This window comes from Saccopteryx leptura, chromosome 3 (genome assembly GCF_036850995.1).
Source record: "Saccopteryx leptura isolate mSacLep1 chromosome 3, mSacLep1_pri_phased_curated, whole genome shotgun sequence".
Taxonomy (NCBI): domain Eukaryota; kingdom Metazoa; phylum Chordata; class Mammalia; order Chiroptera; family Emballonuridae; genus Saccopteryx; species Saccopteryx leptura.
Genome location: NC_089505.1, coordinates 178,592,062 through 178,614,473, shown reverse-complemented (window position 1 = coordinate 178,614,473; position 22,412 = coordinate 178,592,062). Strand labels below are relative to the sequence as shown.

Here is a 22,412-nt window from a genome sequence, read left to right as displayed (position 1 = left end):
GTTTCTCTTTTTTCCTTTGTGAGTCTTGCCAAGGGTTTGTCAATTTAACCAGCTCCATGTTTTAATAATTTTTCTATAGTTTTCTGTTCTCTATTTTATTTATTTCTGCTCTGATTTTTATTATTTCCTTTCTTCTGCTGGTTTTGGGTTACTTTGTTCTTCTTTTTCTACTTCCTTAAAATGTGACCTTAAGTGGTTTACTTGGGCTCTCTCTTGTTTGTTCATATAGGCCTATAGTGATATGAACTTCCCTCTATTACTGCTTTTGATGCATTCCAGAGAGTCTGATATGTTGTATTGTTATTTTCGTTTGCCTGTATGTATCTTTTGATCTCTGCGCTTATTTCTTCTTTGACCCACTCATTTTTAAAAAGTATATTGTTTAGTTTCCACATTTTTGTGGGTTTGTTTACCTCATTTTTTGCTGTTGAATTCTAGTTTCAAGGCTTTATGATCAGAAAATATGCTTGGTATAATTTCAATCTTTCTGAATTTGTTGATGATATTTTTGTGGCCCAACATTTGGTTGATTCTTGAGAATATTCCATATACACTAGAGAAAAATGTATACTCTGGCACTTTGGGATGAAATGTCCTGTAGATGTCTATCATATCCAATTGTTCTAGTGTTTCATTTAAGGCCAATATTTCTTTATTGATTTTCTGTATGGATGAACGATCTAGAGCCGTCAGCGATGTATTGAGGTTTGTAAGTAGGACTGTATTTTTGTTGGTTTTTGTTTTCAGGTCAGTCAGTAGCTGTCTTATATTTTTTTGGTGCTCCTTGATTTGGTGCATATATATTTAGAAGTGCTATGTCTTCTTGATTCAATGTCCCCTTTATCATTATGAAATGACCGTTTTTGTCTCTGATTACCTTTGCTGTCTTGTAGTCAGCATTGTTAGATATGAGTATTGCAACACCTGCTTTTTTTTGGATGTTATTTGCTTGGAGTATTCTTTTCCAACCTTTCACTTTGAATTTGTTTTTATCTTGTAGCTTACATCTGTTTCTTATAGGCAGCATACAGTTGGATTTTCTTTTTTAATCCATTCTGTTACTCTATGTCTTTTTATTGGTCAGTTCAATCCACTTACATTTAGTGTAATTATTGACACTTGAGGGTTTCCTATTGCCATTTTATATATAGCTTTCTGATAGTTTTATATCTTGTTTGGTTCTTCTCTTTTATTTTTCTATCATTTGTTTTTGTTTGGTTGTAATCCATGCATTTTTTTTGTTACTTCTTTTTTCAAGTCATGTACTTCTGAGTTAGTTTTTTTCAGGGTGGTTGCCATTAAGTAATGGAAAGCATACATATGTTCATTGTAGTACATTATCTCATGAGTGCTTCTGCACTCCATCCTCCTTTGCTACTGTTAATTTTTGTCCTCTCCCCTTCTTTGTTTCTTTGTCACAAATTAATCTTGTTTTTATTGCAATATTGATGGAGCTTTTACTTGTAGTTTTGTTTTTTTATGTCTGGTCGGAAAACCCTCTTTATTATTTCCTAAATAAATGTATAAATCTTTTCTGTATCTGTGAATGTTTTTATTTCTCCTTTGTATTTGAAGGATAGCTTTGATGGGTATAGTATTCTTGGCTGGAAGTTCCTCTCTTTTAGAACTTTAAATATTGGGGTCCACTCTCTTCTAGCTTGTAGTGTTTCTGCTTAGAAATCTGTTGATAATGTAATGGGCCTTCCTTTATATGTTTTAGTCTTCTTTTCCCTAGCAGCCTTGAGAATTTTTTCTTTGTCATTGGTTTGTGCCAATTTCATTATGATATTCCTTGCTGTAGGTTAGGGTTAAGATAACTCAGTGTTCTGTTTGTTTCTTGAATTTGAAGCTTTAGTTCTTTCCACAGGCTTCAGAAGTTCTCATCTATTATTTGTTTGAAATTGGTCTCCATTCCATTTTCCTTTTGATATACCCATTATTCTTATGTTGCTCTTTCTGATGGAGTTAGACAACTCTTGTAGGGTTATCTCATTTTTAAAAAATTTGTGAGTCTCTCTCCTCTTCTCTCTGTAGTACCTCTGGTTGCCTGTCTTCTATGTCACTAATTCTCTCCTCTATCTGACCTGTTCTATTGGCTAAGCTTGTTACCTCGTTTTTCAGTTCATGAATCAAGTTTTTCATCCATTTGATTTGTTTACATAGTTTCAATTTCCTTGGTGAAGTATTCTTTCTGTTCATTGAATTGTCTTTTTGAGCTCCCTAAATTGCCTTTCTGTGCTTTCTTGTATATCCCTGAGTATTTTTAGGACTTCAATTTTAAATTCTCTGTCATTTAACTCCAAGGTTTCTAAGCTATTGAAATTTTTTTCTATAGATTTTTCTTTATCTATCTGAACTACATCACTGTCTTTTGTATCCATGATATTCGATTTCTTTTTCTTTAATGGTATTTGATAGTGGTATTGTTAATAACACTAATTAGAGTTGATAAAAATATTTTTTTGATAAAATGCAGTGAAGAACTAAAAATTCTATTGTGCTAAGTGGAACCAAAGTACGTAGAACGGAGGGTCTGGGTTCAAGGGAAGTTAACAAAGAGGCCAAAAATGAGGTAAGAACCCACAAAATGCCACAAGGAAAAAATTTGGGTCTAGAATAATTTGTTTGTAAATGACGGTCATATGAGAGAAATAGTGTAAGAGAAAAGAAAAAAAGATAAAAGAAAAAAAAATTACAGTGAAAAATGAAAATTCTATTGTATTAAGTGGCTCAAAAAGTATAGAATGGAGAGCCAGAGTTGGGGGAAATGCTAAAGAGATAAATAGTGAAATAAAAAGCACACAAAATGCCACAAAGAAAAAATTTGAATCCAGAATAAAATAATTTGTTTGTGGGTAAGATTCGAATGAGAGAAAAGTGAAAGAAAAAAGAAGAAACAAAAAGAGAGAGAGAAAAAAAATTGAGTTCAGGTTTTTGGAATGTAACACTCATAAAAAAAAAAGGAAAATGTAATACCTATGGGTAATAACATTCAAAAAGAAAAGAAAAGAATAAAATAGAAAGGAGATAAAATGACCAAGATGGAAGGAAAAAAAAAGGATAAAAAATACAAGAAAAAATATGTTATAAAGACTGTGGATTTTTCCTGGTTTTGAGAAGTTATCTTCTTCCTTTTTCTTTCTTCTCTCTCTTTTTGGCCAATGGTGCTGTACCCCAGGTTCTGCCCCTTGGCACTCTTAGGCAGAGATTTGCTGTTGTGGCACTATGGTGATGACATAAACCAGGCCTCAGTCCCGTTGGTAGGCGGGGCTTATTAGCTTTTGCAGGCTCTGACAATGGAAGAGTCTGTTTTCCTGGAGCCTCTCCCCAAATCTCCTTCCTGAACCAGCAGCCTGGGGACCCAGCTATGAAGTTTCCCCAGCCACTGCCTGGAGAGCAAGAGGCTCTAAGAGCTGTAAACTCCCCCCTCTAGCCACACTCAATGCAGGGTTCTGGGTAAGGCTTTGCCAGCTAGAGTTGCCAGCGTAATCAGGCAGGGCTGGGAGCCAATTGCCTTTCAGGTGTCTTTCTGAGCCTCCGGGCATGTCTAGTATTCCTCAGCACTCTGCAGGTCTGCTCTCCAGAGGCTGTCTGCAAGCTGCCTACGAGCCCTTCCTCCCACCACTTCCGCAGTTCTCTTCCCTAGGAGTGTGCTTTGTCAGCCTGTATGGCTGGTGGAGGTGCCGTGCTCAGACAGGTCCAGGTGTAGGGAAGCTGGCTTTTGTGCACTTCCTGCGTGCTGTTGTTTGGGAAGCCAGGGTTATTCAGAAACTCTGGTCACAGCCCACACAGAGGGTCACTACTGGCAGTCTCCAACCCATCTGGGAACGTGGACACCCACGCCCGAAGCGCCAGGTGGATCCACTCAAACACTGCCTGCGCTTGCCAACCGGGATACCGGGAGTAAACACGGTAACTGTTCGCCCTCCTCTGCCGAAGTCTGCCGCTGGCGTTAGCTCCATGTGGGCTGAGCCACGAGCACACTCTCTCCTCGGCTTGAACATCTCTGCCCTAGCCCAGCTTTTTCAGTGCCCCCAGACCTCGCTTTCTCTCAGTTCTAAGTGAAAGGAGGCCTTGCTCAGGTCAGTGAGGAAAGCTGAATACTCCGTTCTCCATCTTATTTCTTTTAGAGTGGAATATATATTCAGCCACCTTTTCACCCAATTGTACCTTTGATATATGTGTATTTCTGATGCTCCTGAGATTGTTTTTCTGTCTCTAGTTGTTGAATTTGTTGAAGTTTCAGGGAGAGGTACTGGGAGCTCTCCTCACAGCGCCATTTCTCTGACATCACTGAGGATTTTTTCTTTGTCATTGGTTTGTAATAATTTCATTATGATGTGTCTTCGAGTAGATCTGTTTGGGTTATGGTAACTCAGTGTTCTGTTTGCTTCTTGAATTCGAGGCTCTAATTCTCTCCACAGGCTTGGGAAGTTCTCGTCTATTATTTTTTTGAATATGTTCTCCATTCCATTTTTTCTCTCTTCTCCTTCTGATATTCTTATGTTGCTCTTTCTGATGGAGTCAGACAATTCCTGTAGGGCTTTCTTATTTTTTTAAATTTGTGAGTCTCTCTCCTCTCTGTAGTGTCTCTAGTTGCCTGTCTTCTATTTCACTAATTCTCTCTTCTGTCTGGGCTGTTCTATTAGCTAAGCTTTTCACCTCATTTTTCATTTCATGTATTGAGTTTTTCATCTTTGGTTCCTTTTTATAGTTTGTTTCCTTGATGAAGTATTCATTTTGTTCATTAAATTGTTTTTTTGAGCTCACTAAATTGCCTTTCTGTGCTTTCTTGTATTTCCCTGAATATTTTTAGGATTTCAATTTTTAATTCTGTCATTTAACTCCAAGGTTTCCAAGCAATTAAAGTTTTTTTCTAGAGATTTTTCATCATCTATCCGAGCTACATCTCTTTTCTATCCATGACATTTAATTTCTTTTTCCTTAATGACATTTGAGAGTGGTATTGTTAATAACACTAATAAGAAATAATTAAAAAATAAAATAAAAATTGAAATATACAGTGAAAAAATGAAAATTCTATTATTATAAGTGGCACAAAAACTACATAGAACGGGAACCAGAAACGAGGGAAGATGACAAAAAGGTAAAAAATGAAGTAAAAAACATGCAAAATGCCATAAAGAAAAATATGAATCCAGATTAAAATAATTTGTTGATAAATAACGATCAAATGAGGAAAAGAAAAAGAAAAAAAAAAGGTAAGGTTTTTGAAATGTAACCCTCATTTAAAAAAAAAAACAAGAATGAAAAATGTAACACCTATGGATGATGAAGTTCGAAGGGAAAAGGAAAGAATAAAATGGAAAGAAGATAAAATGACCAAAGTGGAAAAAAAAAAGAATAAGAATTTACATAAAATGTAATATTTTCCTGGTTTTGAGAGGTAGCTGCTTCTTTTGTTTTTCAGCAGGTGGCGCTATACTACAGGTTTTGCCCCTGTGGGGCTCTTTTTTTAGTCTTTTTTTTTTTTTTTTTAAGCTGGAAACGGGGAGAGACAGTCAGACAGACTCCCGCATGCGCCCGACCGGGATCCACCCGGCACGCCCACCAGGGGTGAAGCTCTGCCCACCAGGGGGCGATGCTCTGCCCCTCCGGGGCGTCGACCAGAGCCACTCCAGCACCTGGGGCAGAGGCCAAGGAGCCATCCCCAGCGCCCGGGCCATCCTTGCTCCAATGGAGCCCCGGCTGCAGGAGGGGAAGAGAGAGACAGAGAGGAAGGGGGGGGGGTGGAGAAGCAAATGGGCGCCTCCCCTGTGTGCCCTGGCCGGGAATCGAACCCGGGTCCCCCACACGCCAGGCCGATGCTCCGGCCAGGGCCCCTGTGGGGCTCTTGAGTAGAGATTTGCTGTTGTGTCGCTATGGCAATGATGTAGGCTGGGCCTCAGTCCCGTTGGTAGGCGGGGCTTGTTAGGGCTTGTAGGCTTCTACAATGGGAGAGTCAGTTTTCTAGGTGCCTCTTCCCATGTCTCCCGACTTAGCTGTGAGGTTGCCCCAGCCACTGCTTGCAGAGCAGGAGGCTCTAAGAGCAGCCAGGTTCTTCCTCCAGCACCACTAAAAGCATAGATCTGGGTAAGGCTGTGCCAACCAGAGCCACCAGTGAAAACAGGCAGGGCTGGGAGCTGAATGCTTCTCAGGTGCCTTTCTAAGGGTGCCCAGGTGTGTCTAGTATGCCTCAGCACTCCAAGGGTCTACTCTCCACAGGCTTCTCCCTTGTGCACTGTTTGCTAGCCCACAGCCCAGCTCCCATGACCCCCACAGTGCACTCGGAGATCTGATCCCACCCACTTAGGCGCACAATTCCTGTGATCTCAGTCAGTGTTGGAAATACAGGAATGTGCTTTGTGATCTGTATCTGCTTGCAGAGGCACCCCGCCCCAACTCCAGGCCTAGGGATCCCAGCCCTTGTGCACTTTCTGTGCTGTTGGTTGGGGAGCTGAGACCACACAGAAATGCTGGCTAGAGACCATGCAGAAGTCCACTGTTGATAATTTCGGGCCTAGCCCATCTGCCCACGAATGCGCATGTCCACACCAGAGGTGCCAGGTGAAGCCACTTGCACACTGCCTGCGATCGCAGACCGGGAGCGCACAAAGCCCAAAGCCCCTCCTGGCGCTGGCCTCCATGGGCAACCCACTCTGGTAAGCTCCGTTGGAGCCTGCCACCCGCACTAGCCCTGCATCCGCGACCTCAGGCCGAACTGGTGCACTTTCTCCTCTGCTTGATCATCCACCCTAGCCCAGCTTCTTCCCTCTGCCCCAGACCCTCTGCTTCTCTTGGTTCTAGGAGAAAGTGACCCTATCTCAGATCAGTGAGGAAAGCAGAATATTCTGTTCTCTGTCTTATTTCCTTCAGAGTAGATTATATATATATTCAGCCACCTTTTCACCCAATCATATCTTTGTGTGATGTGTATATATTTCAGATGCTCCTGAGATTTTTTTTCTCTGTCTTTAGTTGTTGAATTTGTTGAAATTTCAGGGGGAGATATCGGGAGCACCCCTCACGGCACAGTTTCTCTGATGTCCATTCAGCATTCTTTTTGATACTAAAACTGTCCCATATTTAGCAGTGGGAGTCTTCTGAAGGTGGCTTCTATATCTTTTTGTCAAAACTGTGGCAGTCTTGGATATTTCCCTTGCTTTCTATCACAAGAGGTTCTGGATTTTTCCTAAGCACATCACCCACCCAAACCAAAAACTGGCCAATACTGTAAGTGCCCTATCCCTTCTGGTGGGAAATTATGCTATTTAGAGAGCACAATGTAGTGACTTATTGCACACTGTACTGGGTTGTCACAGACTAACTCAGCCATTTCTGTAGAGAGTACTAAAAACACATTTGTTTTAGAAAGAATAAAGTTAGTTCTGATATTTCCAACTTGAATCTATGATTACTGGGTTTCATTTAACTTTTTTAGTGATACCTTCTTTCTTTTATGTTTAAATATTACTTGTAATGATAGTAATATTACTAGATACTTACTTTATCCTAAAATGCAACTATAAAAATCTCAGAAAAGCAATACCAATATTTTTATTAGTAACATCCAAAAAAATTATTGAGTTCTGTTAAGCTATATCTTGGTAGGGATGTCCAGTCAAAAAGCTGTGTTTTACTATTACTTCAAATAATTCTTCTTTGATTGGTTATGTTACCAACATAATATTTGGATATATTAATTTATTTTTGTTTATTTCCAAGTTTTTTGGGGGAAGCTGCCTTACTTCCATTTTAGAGTTAATTTTGTTTTATAATTATGTAAAACACTTCATTCCAAAATCACACATAATACAATGCACATACAGAAAAATCTAGCTCTGTTCTGTCCCCTACCCCAAAAGGAAACCACGTGTTAGCTTTGGATTTATTCTGCCATTGTTTTTTCTTAAAAATATAAGTAATACATACATATATTCATATCACTTCTTTTACAAAAGGTACCAGACTACAAACATGGGTTACACGGGTGGCTTTTTTCACTTAGATATATTTTGGAGATGAGAACGCCTCTTTCTACTTTGTAAAGGGTCCACAGCATGGATGTACCATGTTTCATGCAGCAACTCTCCCAGTGGGACATTTGGGAAACAATTGTGCTTTCAAACATTTCTATTAGAACCGGAGTTCCTGTCTTATCTAATCCCAGCCCGCATCCTCATATTTATGGGACGAAAGCCTTCTCTCCTTTTCAAGTTAGAAATGGTTACAGGTGGTTGGTTTGCTTCTCCTTACTCACCCGGATGTCGGCTTCCCCGGCACTGGCGAGGTCCTGACACTGTAAGTTGTAGTCTCCTTCCCAACTGGAGAGGATAAGCTGCCAAAGAAACAAGAAAGGCAGAGGGATCAACTCAAGAATTTGGATAAAAACAATTTCCCATTCATGTTTTTGACTGGCATCTATTCAAGGTTGGAGAAGAAACTCCCCAGAATTTGACTTTGATTTGACCCTGTCCTCAAGCACATATTATCAAAGGATTTAATTCTTGCTGTGAAGTGGTATCAATGTTATATTCCTTAGTTAATATAATTTACTTCTTATATATATTTTTTACTTAAATCTAAAAAAGAAACAGAATTTAGCTATCGTTTGAGTAACAAATACTTTGTGTAAGGAATTACCTAGTCATATGGTTCCACAAGGAAATTGTAGAATAAAATGAAAACAAATGTGAGGAAACTAGACTAAAATTTTAATAGTACTCTATATTGACTTATACATAAGTATTTACCTTATTTTCTCATCTCAATTTTATATGTACATATTTATTATTATTTTACAGATATGAAAATCAGGGCTCAGAAAGGTTATGCCATTTATTCATTAACCTATACTGTTAGTCATTTGTGGGATTATAGTTGATTGATGTCTATATTCCCCTTGCTCAAAAAACAAAAAGCTCCATAACATCTATGCCTTTTTTGTTCATCTTTCTATCTACAGTTCCCTGCTCAATGTTTAGCACACAAGAGGTACTCAATAAACATTTAAGTAAATGATGTTCTTCAAGGTTACATGGCCAGAAAGTAGAACAATGGTTGGAATTCAGACTTTTTAATTCTTTATCTAATGTTCTTTTCACAAAGTGAGCTTTTTTATTCTCAAAAGTTCAAAAATTCTACAAAAGAGGTTTCTTCTCTTCTTTCTTACTATTACTAAAGTAACTTTAAGTTCTAGAATATAAGGCATTTGGCTTTGATTTACATAAGGTATTATATGCAAAAGCCTACTATTTTCTGCGGCTTATCAGAACTATGTAAAGGTATAGAACTACTGAACCGCACACATACAGAAGAGGGAGGAATGGGTGTTAATGAACTGAACATTAAAAAAAGAGGAACCACTAAAAACACGTAGAACAGTTTAGAACCCTTGTTTTTACTCCATGACCCTGACTTACCCCTTTCCTTCTAAACGAAGCACCTTTTTAGCTAACATCATGATAATTATAGATTATTAGGATAAATGAATCCAGCGAAGTAAAAAAAGACTGAATTTTCCTGATGGGATCTATATATTACAGTCAAGTCACCCTCCAGCACCCAGGGATTTATGGGGTTGGTTCTCAAGTTGGAACCAGTGACAGACTACAGGGGATCTAAGGACACCTAAAGGTGTATGTAAATTTTTATGTGTAGGTACATTTCTCAAAAAAGAAAACTGTTTAACACTGTGCAGAAAGATTATCTAAAAACTCTATGGTCTTAAAAACGAGACTCATGGACATAGATAAAAGTGAAGTGGTTACCAGGGGAAGGGGTGGAGGGAGAGGAGTAAAAGGGCAAATATATGGTGATAGAAAATGATTTGACTTTGGGTGATGGGCACACAACACAATCAACAGTTCAAATGCTATAGAAATGTTTACCTGAGACCTATGTATTCTTATTGATCAATGTCACCCCATTAAATTTAATTTTCTAAAAAAAAAAAAGAAAAAAGAAAAGCTCCATGGTCAGGCTGTAGTTTTGTAGTACGGCGCTTTAGTCTCTTCATTTTATACTAATAATATAGAAGTGGGAGAGGACAGGACATGTTCTGTTATCCCATGCCATTTTCTGCTTCAGGTTTATCCAGAATACATTCCTCACCCCCTGCTACCCATACAGAACTACCTGACAATCTCACAACTAAATAGAAGAAATAGCAGCCGAGCTATAGAGGCTCTCTATCTATCTGCCTCACTGGACCATTCCTAATTCCTTGGCTTGGCTGGTGTGCAGGAACCATCCACCTATGTGTAGAAGAAAATCAGGCTGTCAAGCAGGCTTAGCCATAAAGATGCGTAGGCTACTCCAAAGGGCATCTAGACTCCACTGGCTTCTCCCCATCTCTACTACCTTAATCCAAGCTGCTAGCATCTGCTGACTGTTGTACTGCAATCATATTTTAACTAGACTCTGTTTCTATTTGTGCCCTGCGACTAATTCTCATAGTCCATTGTCCATGTAGCACCTAGAACTATCTATTTTTAAAAGAGAGATTATATTGATTGCTCGTCTCCTTAAAACCCTCCAGTGTCTTTCCATTGTACTTAGAATGAAAGCCAAATGCCCTCCAAGGCCCTATATAATCTGACACATCCCCACCTCATCTTGAATCTCTTCCTCTCCTGTCTACTGTGTCCTTGCTACACTGTTTCCTTTTACAGCCCTTGAACACCCTAAGCTGCCTAAAGAACTTTCCCAGGGATGCTCCTTGTGCATGAATGAACACACTCTCCCCAGACCCTGACATGCCTGGCTGATTTTCATCATTCAGGCTCAGCTCAAAGCCCACCTCCCTCAGGAGGCATTCCTGCCCCACCACCAGCCCATCACTCTTTGATGCATTAGGGAAGCGATTTCAACCTTTTCCATCTTGTGGCACACATAAACCAATCCTAAAATTATATGGCACATTAAAAATGTATTTTTTTGCCAACCTGACCAAAAAATAGATATAATTTTGACTCATTCACACAGGATATCTACTGTGTTGGCTGTTGTCATTTTTTAATTTGACAATCTAAGGGGAAAGAGGTCAATGTCCCTGACTAAATAGGTGCTGCATATTTTAGAAATTTTGGCGGCACACTGGTTGAAAATCACTGCACTAGGGCAAAGGCTGTCTTCTAGAATCTAGAATAGACTCTAACAAAGTAAAGGCACTCAATACGTATTTGTTGAAAGAATAATTTTAGCAATAATTTTCTGGCATGTTTCCCTAAAAAAGATTTTTTATTTATTTCCCTCCTTTCCACCCACTCCCTCTCCTCTTCCCTCTTTTTGTCAGGCCTTAGGGTTTATAGGCAAGACAATTATTTTTTTTCTTGTGGCACTTTACAAAGGAATGCGGAGGATCTGACATAATGAGGGCAGCTAGAGCTGTGCTGGAATGTCAGCTCAAGCCTCCAGAGGCAGTCCTGAGAAACAGCTACCCATTATCTCAGTGGCCCCCAAATGCGGGAAGTATTCTTTAGGGGACAGTATATTCGTCAAACTAACTGCATTTGGTGTTTAATTTAGAAAATACTGTTACTCAATAGCTGTCTATTCTCTGGCAAATCTTGCAGCTTTTCTAAGCCTCTATCATAATCTGTAAAAGAAAAACATTATAACATGTTATTTCAATGCCTATTCAGGTCTAAATTATGATTTTAAATAACAATGAAAGACAAGAACTAAAGAAATAGGCTTAAATTTCAATAAGAAAAATTCAAGTTAGAGACAAAGACTTCTAGGGCTTCAGAAGGAATAATATCAAATGCTGGAACAAGTTCTTGAGACTTTATAAAACAGCACTGATAGCTACCTTGGATAGTTCTGGTCTGCTATACTTAATTGCTTCTAAAAATCTCTTAATCATGGAACCCAGACTCAGCTACATCAACACTTACCTCTACCAGCATGTACATGGAGAGAAGCGTGATGCCGAGATTATACAAGGTGAGGATACTCCTGAGGGAAAGAGCAGGTCTGTTCTTCATATATTTGTTACCCAGCCATATTGAAAGCAGATATGCGACAGTAAGAAAAAAGGTAGGAAGGTAAGAGTCCAACATAAACCATCCTCTGACTCGAGAATCTGAAAAGAAATACACATAGTGAATCCTTAGAGTGAGACTTCTGTTTAGGTATAAAATGTTGGCACACACATTTTAGTTGTACACATCAAATACAACAGGGAGCAGCATGACAACTCATGAAGGAAGCTGGATTTGGATTATTCATTCAGAAGAAACTAGAGGGGCTGGAATGGTTTAGGTAGTTGTCATGGAGTAAACAAGGCTTAACCTGAACATTGAATGACAGGAAAAGTTAATGAGGTGGGAAGTATCAGTTCTTGAATGTCTACTTTGGAATAATTACTATGTTTATTTATTCTACCTCAGCAAATGTAAAGTATGTTATGCTATTTTACAGATTAAAAAACAGCTCAGAAAGTTTTGGTAATTTGCAAACGGCCATACAGTAGTCACCAGCAGAGTCAAGACTTGACTTCACATCTGACTCCCTGCCCAGCACACATGGTGATACTGTATCCTGTTTCCTAAAACCCACGCTGGTCAGAGCTTGCCTAGCATCACTGCAGTTAACCAAGGTAAAACAGAGCAGAGAATTTCAGAACAGCAGCATGAGAGCGGAAGTAGTGAAGGCAAAGCCTTGGGCTGGTGATTCAGAACTGAGAACAGTCAATGAACTGAATCTTGACTGGGGACTGGGTATGACAGCAAGGAGGCAGGGACCCAACACATCAGGTGTGTCCCTTCCTCTGGAGAGTGAAAGTATAAAAACCTCAATAAAACATACTTACAAATATTGATTGACTTACGACCTATGCAACTTATGACCATTTGACTTTACGACCACAATCGCTAGCCACGACTGCTCCACTTCTGGCAGTGCAAGCGTTGCCCAGCTGGGCGTACGACAGTGCGGACCAGCTTCCAGCAGCACTACCATCTCCGCGTGCACCATTTCAACTGTTATCCCAGACTTGGTACAGCAATTTGTGTTTTGTGTCTTGGATATTTTTCATGAAATCCCTCCCAAGATGTCTACCAAGAGGAAATTGTCTTTGCAAATATTAAACCAGTTGTACTGGTAATGCAGTGTTTTACTTAAACCTGACGAATGTAAAAATAAGAAACAAAATGGTGTAGAGATGATACAAATGGCATAAAATAAACAAAGAAAATTATGATATATAATAATAATAAAAGAAAATTATGATAAAATATGACTTAAAGATTTTTATAACATCATTTCACATTACTGTACATATAGCCTACTCAACTTATGACCAAATCGTGTTACGACCGGTCTGTCAGAACCAATTGTGGTTGTAAGTCGAGCACTAGCTGTACTAGATTTAGAACATAATTAGTAACACCTGAAAATAATTATAAGCACAAAACGGTTGTTCTCTATTTTGCTCTTTGTTGTTGTTGCTTAAAGAAACTAATTTGGCCCAGAATTATAAAGTGCCTGTGGTGAGGAGCTAGCTGTAAGGAGTGGTTTCTCCAGAAGATAATGCCCTTCTTCTCCTGTGGCTCTCCCGGCCTCCGCTCCTCTCTGCTGCCCCCACCCCATCCCCTTGGCCTCTCTTTAAACCACCATGCTCCAGAGTGCCATTTCTAAGGAAAGTGCTTTCTCAAGCTCTGTCCCATCACTTACTCTGTAAACTTTTCCCATTTGTGATAAAGACAAAACAGGTAAGAAAGAAACATTTAGGTGACTAACAGATAATTACTATATCATGATTATCTTTTTTTTTTTTCTTAAGTGAGAATTGGGGAGGCAGAGAGACAAACTCTCACATGCACCCCAACAGGGACCCACCAGCAAACCCCCTCTGGGCTGATGCTCTGCCCATTGGGACCATTGCTCGTTGCTCAGCAACCAAGCTATTTTAGTGCCTGAGGCGAGGTCATGAAGCCATTTTCAGTGCCTAGGGCCAACTTGCTCCAACTGAGCCGTGGCTGCGGGAGAAGAAGAGAGAGATAGAGGAAGAGAAAGGAAAGGGGGAGGGGTGGAAAAGCAGATGGTTGCTTCTCCTGTGTACCCTGACCAGGAATCATACCTGGGACATCCACATGCTGGGCCAATGCTCTACCGCTGAGCCAACCAGCCAGGGCAGATCATGATTATCTGTCATAAAAGTCTGTGCTGTGTGCTACTCCCTAATACTCATCTCTGCATCTAAATCCCATTCATGCTTTAAAGCCCTGCCTTCTGAAGGGAGCATTTCCTACTGCTTTTTCCTAGCAACAGCTTCTTATCAGCATAAAATAACTGTCATTATATAATGTATGTTATGGCTATAATACTGTTATTATAACTAACATTTACTGAGCACTGATTCTGTCTTTTACATGTATTCACTTATTTAACTCTCAAAGCAATCTTATACTAGAGGTGCTTTTTAAAGCATCTTTATTGAGATCTAATTGATACACAAAATCCTGTACATAGTTAATGTGTATAATATGATGAGTTTGAACATATGCACATGCTGTGAGGCCATCATCACAGTCAGGGAAACAGACATATAGGTGATATCATTATTCCTAGTTTTATATTTCAGAAAAAACTGAGCTGCAGAGGGTAAAAAGTTAAGTAACTTGCACTAGACTGCTATCCTACCTCCTGTTATGATGTTATAGATTGAACTGTATCCCCCAAAATGATATGTTCGAGTACTAAATCCTGGTATCTGTGATTGTGACTTTATTAGGGTCTTTTCAGATGTAATCAAGTTAAGATGAGGTCATACCAGATCAGGGTGGGTCTTGACCAGATGACTGATGTCTTCACAAGAGGAGATTTGAATTCAGGGACACAAAGAGAACACTATGTGAAGATGGGGGCAGAGGGTAGAGTGATGCATCTACAAGTCAGAGAATGCTAAGGACTGCTGCCCAGACCACACATTAGCAGAAGGGCACGAAGCAGATTCTTTCCTAGAGCTCAGAAGGAACATGGCTTTGCCAACACCTTGATTCCAAACTTGTAGCCTCCAGAGTTGTGAGAGAAGAAACTGCTGTGCTTTAAGCCATGCAGTTTATGATGCTTTGTTACTGCAGCCTGAAAAAGCTAATATGGTTTACCTGGTGGCTTCCCAGTCATTTCAGACTCCTACTTTTACCTATAGCTACAGCATATGTCTCATGAGACAAAGACTAGGTCTTACACTTCTACTGTCTCACTTATAACTTACGTCCATGTACTGCTGAGTTGAGAGGAAACAGTCATTAAACATATATTAATTGGCATGTTGAGTCAAGCACATATTGCAAAACTAATACAGCACCTGAAGTTTTTGCTTTCCTATGTCATGGTCCTTTAAATATTTGCCATGATTGTTATGGAGGATCCTAACTGATTCAACCAAAAGATGGGAACAAATACTTGTAAAACCTTGATTGTCTTTGGGACTTGAGAAATGTTAGCTGTGGTAGGTATGTACTCAGAACAATATCCCTCGATGGTATTAATATGGTACAGGTAAAATCAGAGAAAACTAGAGGACATCTAGAAGCTTAAACTTAAGCTTGTGCCACCTTTAGGAAGGGGAAAAGGATTTGTGATGACCTAGACACCATTGTGCAGGCCAACTGATCCAGCTGTCAAATGCCAATCTTACAGTCTCTTGCTACAAAGGAAACTCCACAAACATGACCAAAGCTGAGAAAACAACTGTGACCCTATCCTTAACTGATCCCATATCCACATAATTCCAAATCATGATGATCTTACTGATGGCAAAATTCAGTGTGAAGTTGGCTGAGAGAGACTGTTATTTAACTCTCTAGAGAAAAGTGTTAAATAGAAAGCCACAGTCACAAGAAGCCCTGCATGTCTAAGTCAGAGAGCCATGCCCCTACACTGCCCACTAGGATTGCAAGGCAGAGAACAGAGAACATAGTAACTAAAGTAAGTTACAAGATACAGGAGCTGCACCCTGCCTATCCCACAGAGTTGTCACAAGGATAACATGGAAGAAATAAAACAAAACCAAAGATTATGTGAAAGTACTTTTTAAAAAGTTCTATACAATCACAGGGTGTCATTTTATTAAAACTATATAAATATTCAGGTAGAACAGAAACTGGAGAGTAGTCTAAATAATCTCTAAGTAATTCTATTTGAAGATTTTGAGAAACAGAAAAACCTTCTCATTCTTCCCCTACCCCTACCAATGGTGTCAAGAAAATCATTTGTAGATTTTTCAGTTCTGTGATCCAGCAATGCTCAAGTCAACAAAATTTTGCTCAGAATTTATTCATTTATTTGTAAAATACAGTGCCTAATATGTCCTGGAACTATAATAAGCACTTGAAAGAACAGTCATGGTTCCTGTCCTCATAGGAGAAAGAGCTATCAATGACAATAAAGAACAGGAAGGAAATAAACAGAGATTGAAAGAGTATAATAAGGGGTCTACTTTACAGGGTCAGATTCCTTGACATCTCTGTTAGGCTGATACCAGGGTTATGACAAGGGGCTCACTATATTGCAGGATGGAGTAGGAGATAGTGGGGAGGAAGTCTAGGCTCAAGGAACAGCATATAGAAGAATTTTATGTATTTGAGCAAATAAAAGACGTCAGATGTCAAAGTGAGTGGGGAAGGGGGCGCTGGCAGTTGGAGCAGCAGCTGGGGCTATATAATACAGGGTAGGTAATTCATGATAAGAACTTGGTTTTTATCCAAAGGGCACTGAATATTAAGCTAGAGTAATACATACTATGGTTTAGGCTTTTAAAGTATTATTCCAGCTGATACTTAATAAATGATTGGAAGAGGGGAGACTAGTTATGATACTTATAAGCACGTAGTGCTGAGCTGAGAAGAGTTGTTAAAGACACGAGACCTGGCACATGAGACAGTGGCACCCTGCATCATTAAGTGACTGGTGACAGAGGAATGACTGGGACTCAGAATAACTGAGTTTAGAAGCATAATTTAACAGACTTGGATAAAGAAAGCTCACACTTTTTTTTTTTTTTTTTTTTTTTTTACAGAGACAGAGAGAGAGGTAGAGAGAGGGACAGATAGGGACAGACAGACAGAAATGGAGAGAGATGAGAAGCATCAATCATCAATTCTTCGTTGCGGTTCCTTAGTTGTTCATTGATTGATTTCTCATATGTGCCTTGACCGCGAGCCTTCAGCAGACTGAGTAACCCCTTGCTCAAGCCAGTGACCTTGGGTCCAAGCTGGTGAGCTTTGCTCAAAGCAGATGAGCCCGCGCTCAAGCTGGCGACCTTGGGGTCTTGAACCTGGGTCCTCTGCATCCCAGACTGACGCTCTAACCACTATGCCACCACCTGGTCAGGCAAGCTCACATATCTTTAAAGAGAACTTATCAAGACATGCAAGGGCAGAAAGACTCTATATGATTGTGCACGGGTGGAAGGGAAGGTGAGTGGGTGGTGGGGAGAGGAGGGAAGGAATCCACGTTTAGAAGGAAAGCTGCAATGTACTTTGGTAGCCAGAGAGAAACCAAAGAAGCTAGCGCACTGCACTCTACTCTTGTTTCCTAATCCCAGAACTTGAATCCCAGGAGAGACTGAGCAGGAGAAACAAGGCCTCCTGGATGTGCTGGGAGAAGGATAGCAAAAGTGAAAGAAGTTGAGTCTCTAAATGTAAAGTACCATAGTATTTTCAAGACACCAGAAATGACATAATCCTCTTCTCTAACAAAATACTGTGTTCTTTCCACATTAAGTTCTTGAGCAATTCACTCACCTCGAGGTCCAAACATATTGTCCAAAAAAGCATTGATTTCATCATCAAAGGCCTTTAGATGCTCCTGAAAAGATATGGGAAGAAAATGATTAAAGTAGGTTTTTCCAGACACTGTCAACACAAAGCACTCTCAGCAATGTGTAGTTGATAGACTCTCCAAGGGTCCTAGGCTTATGGACTTCTGACTACAAAGATGTAAGGAAAGTGACCCGGTAAGTGTAGCCACATTTCTCACGAGCTTCTCAAGATTCAGAAGCAGACAATTCCCTCTTTCATTGCTTTAGGTAAGAGGAGTTCTGAAAAATAGGCTTGGTACATTTAAACACTGAAGGGTTACTAACCTTAATTCCATTTCCCTCTAAAATGCTTGGAGGTATAAGCATTTCTTTCTTTTTTAAAATTTTTATTTATTTATTCAGTTTAGAGAGGGGACAGCGGAAGCAGCAGGAAGCATCAACTCCCATACGTGCCTTGGCCAGGCAAGCCCGGGGTTTCAAAGCAGCGATCTCAGCGTTCCAGGTCCACACTTTATCCACTGTGCCACAAGAGATCAGGCATTTCTATAAGTAACTTCTATTGTTGCAGTTAACAGAAGTTGTGTGCAAGAAATAAGAAAGCCTATACGTACAGAATATAATGTAATTATTAAATGCAAATTCAGCTGAATTGTATTTCACATAGCTGAATCAAAAGCTATAAGGGTACTTGTTTCTCAAATTAGGAAACTAAGCATTACCGCTGTTTTGTTTTTTGGGTTTTTTTTGTATTTTTCTGAAGCTGGAAACGGGGAGAGACAGTCAGACAGACTCCTGCATGCGCCTGACCAGGATCCACCCGGCACGCCCACCAGGGGCGAAGCTCTGCCCCTCCGGGGCGTCGCTCTGCCGCGACCAGAGCCACTCTAGCACCTGGGGCAGAGGCCAAGGAGCCATCCCCAGCACCCGGGCCATCTTTGCTCCAATGGAGCCTTGGCTGCCGGAGGGGAAGAGAGAGACAGAGAGGAAGGGGGGGGGGGGTGGAGAAGCAAATGGGCGCTTCTCCTATGTGCCCTGACCGGGAATCACTGCTGTTTTTCCATTACTTTTACATGTCATTTTCAAAACTTTTTTATACGTTAGTTACTATCTATTTAATATTACAGTAAATAGTGTCAGTAGGGTACATCAGATTAATTACTGCCACTTCAACTGGATGCAGATTGGGATTGGAGAATTTCTGCTAAAAATCTTAAGGTTGATAAACTGGTTTCTGGCTCTTGATTTAGCTCCTATTCATGCTGGTCTATTATACTGTTCAAACACCTGCTAAGGTGTTCCCTACCTCTCCAAAAAGGTACCCTCTCTCAAACAAAGCGAAGATAAGACAGAGCACTCCCCTTGGCCCTGGCCAGTTGGCTCAGTGGTAGAGCATTGGCCCAGTGTGTGGAAGTCCCAGGTTTGAATCCTGGCCAGGGCACACAGGAGAAGCACCCATCTACTTCTCCACCCTTCCTCCCTCTCCTTTCTCTCTGTCTCTCTCTTCCCCTCCCATAGCCAAAGCTCCATTGGAGCAAAGTTGGTCCGGGCACTGAGGATGGCTCCATGGCCTCCACCTCAGGCCCTAGAATGGCTCCGGTTGCAGTGGAGTGATGGCCCAGATGGGCAGACCACCATCCCCTAGTGGGCATGCCAGGTGGATCCCGGTTGGGCTCATGCAGGAGTCTGTCTCTCTGCCTCTCCACTTCTCACTTCAGAAAAATACAAAAATAATAATAAATAAAAAATAAAAGACAGAGCACTCCCTAATGTTCCTAGAAAAAAAGATCTTTGATGAGGATTTTGGGCCCACAGATTGGTCCCCGACTATATGTGAGTTGAATATGAAGGCCTTCAGAAGTTCATATAGAACATTCTCTATAATCAATAGCTGAAGTACAGTCAAAAGCACCTTATTCTCAAAGAAAATGTAAGTGCCAAAGAGGAGAATTAATTTAGGTCTACATGTTTGGTGACTAGCACACATCATCTGGACCTATTCCTTACTGACGACTTTGATTCTAAGAGAAATTTCAAGGAAACAGGTCTTTGGGAAGTTTAGAAAGAAGAATGAGGATTAAAAACTAGCATTTACTAGTACTTACTACTGCTGGCCAGTGTATTAGGAATTTTATTATTTCATAATATCACTATGAAAAGTATCTGGGATGAACAAAGGTTAGAAGTTTTTAAACAGTGTTTTTATCTTTGGTTCCTATGAAAGGCATCTCAGGGGACCTCCAGACTTGGGAAAGACCAGTTACCTAACATGTCAACATGACAGATGTGATTTTTGTTGCCATTAGAATAGTGGAGATCTGTCTCAATCTCCTATTTTCTTTTTTACTCTTGCAAATTTAATAAAAATTCATGTAACTATAAAACTGGGTCAATCTCCTATTCTTGAGCAAAATACTCTCACTGCTGTACCCAACCTCATAACAAATGCCAATGAAATCTCTCCTTCATTGCCACACCCACCCACAAAGGTTTAAACTTTTTCAGTTTGTTTGCTAAGGTTCAAAATCCATTTTCCATCATTTGAACACTCTAAAGGTCACAAAGATTGTATTCTTTCCATAATCTTGCAAAAAGGTAGTCACAGTGGAAGAAAGGCAGAAAAAAAAAAAAGAAAAGTAGATTAGGGAAAGACATGAAGAGACAGCAAAGAATGAAAGACATAAATAAGAAGAAACATTCCATTCTTTCAGTCATTAATTTACTGACTCATTGACAAATTATTTAAACATCACTATGTGCCAGTGCTATGTTTGATGCTGAAATACAAGGTCAAATGAGACAGGTTATAACCTTCACATAGGATAATAGATAAATAAATCAACAATAACCTAGTGTCTTAAATGAGAGAGGTTTACAGGGCTGTTGCTATAACAACACATGAAGGAAATATCATTCAGCCATAAAAAAGAAGAAAATCTTGCTATTTTTGATAACATAAGTAGTATTATGAAAAGTGAATAAATAAATCAGAGAAATACAAATACCACATGATCTTAATTATATATGAAAACCAAACCAAACCAAAACAAAACAAAACCCCAAAACCAGAATCAGCTGCTGAGAATAGGCTGGTGGTTGCCAGAGGTAGAAGGTGAGGATAGGTATAATGGGTGAAGAAGTTGGCCTAAAGGTACAAGCTTCCAGTTGTAAAATAAATAAGCCATGAAGATGTACAGTAGGTTGTCTATGAGTGATACAGTATGGTATATTTAAAAGTTACTAGGAATAGATCTTAAAAGTTCTCATCACAAGAAAAAAGTATTTGTAATGATGTATATAGATTTATTGTGGTGGTGATTTTACAATATATTAAAATATCAAACCATTATGTTGCACACATGAAACAAACAAAAAGAACACAGAGGAAGAAAATTTGACTTAAATCTCTTAAACAGAGAGGCCTTCCCGGAAGAACTGCTGTTGCTGAGTTTTGAAAGACTCAAGGGCATCATCTAGGGAGAGAGGAAAAGAGCACTTGTGGGTGAAGGATCAGCATATACAAATATAGTGAGACATGACTTTAGAAATGTTTATGGTTAGGATCTCTAACGACCTATCCGACAGAAATAAATCCAGCGACAGGAAAACCAGAAACCTGAAAAAAAAAAGACTTCTTTATTTCTGCATTATTTAATACAGTCAGTAAGGATATAAAAAGACAATGAGATAAGTTCAAATTTCGCCCTGAATTAGTAACATGTTAATTATCATACAACATCGTGGTGGTTAATTCTTTCACAGACTGGCATGAAATTCCTGGTGGATTGGCACTTGTCTGGCAGTTTAAAAACACTGCTTTGGAGGACTCCACTTTGGTCATCCCTTGGACATACCATTCCATACAGGGGAAAAACGCTCTGGGCCAAGGGAAATGCATGCCTATGGCCAGTGTCTTTACTCCAAACTATGTTCCAAGTACCCCAGTACAAAGACTTCTCTGCCAAACAACAATTCTCCAAGTCCACATCTAGAACAACTTTAGTGATTCCTCCTTGCCCACTTAGTGAAGTCCTTGTTCCATGGCTGATTTCAGTCTGTAATGGTGTATAGCAATAGCTGAAGGATGGAGAGACTGGAAGCAAGCTGAACCTTATTTAGTTGTGTAACTGATTGTCTACATCTGGTGATAAAGTAAAATGGTACCACCACACTGGAAAACAGTTGAGCAGTTTAGTAGAAACAAATATTCAACTATGAACTAGCATGTTGCTTCTGGGTATTTACTCAAAAGAAAATAAAGCATCTACCTCTGCAAAGATTGTATACAAATATTCATGGCATTATTTGTAATAGGGAAACATGGAAACCTCCCAACTGGTGAATGGATAAGCAAACTGTGGTACAGTCATACAATGAAGTACTACTCAGCAACAGAAAGGAATGGACTACTGATGCACATGAATGGTATGAATGGATCTCAACATTATTATGCTGCAGTAAAGAAGCTAGGCAAAAAAAATGGTTTTTTTTGTTTTCATTTATAAAAAATTCTAGAAAATATAAACTCACCTATGTGATGGAAAGAAAATCATGGTTGCTTGGGGTCTTCAACAAAGGAGAGCAGAATATTCTTCAAAAATGAGGGTGAAATAAGAATGTTCTTACATATATGTAAGTGAAA

At 39.6% G+C, this 22,412-nt stretch overlaps 1 protein-coding gene across 1 annotated transcript in view; it reads right to left on the bottom strand.

The window, feature by feature from the left end:
* Positions 1–22,412, bottom strand: part of ELOVL2 (ELOVL fatty acid elongase 2) — a 90,066-nt gene that overhangs the window by 33,018 nt on the left and 34,636 nt on the right. The window contains exons 2-4 of the mRNA XM_066376919.1: positions 17,757–17,820; positions 11,901–12,088; positions 8,261–8,338 (exon numbers count right to left, since the gene is read on the bottom strand). Coding sequence (XP_066233016.1) covers positions 8,261–8,338; positions 11,901–12,088; positions 17,757–17,820 — 330 coding nt within the window. The remainder of the gene's footprint in view (positions 1–8,260; positions 8,339–11,900; positions 12,089–17,756; positions 17,821–22,412) is intronic.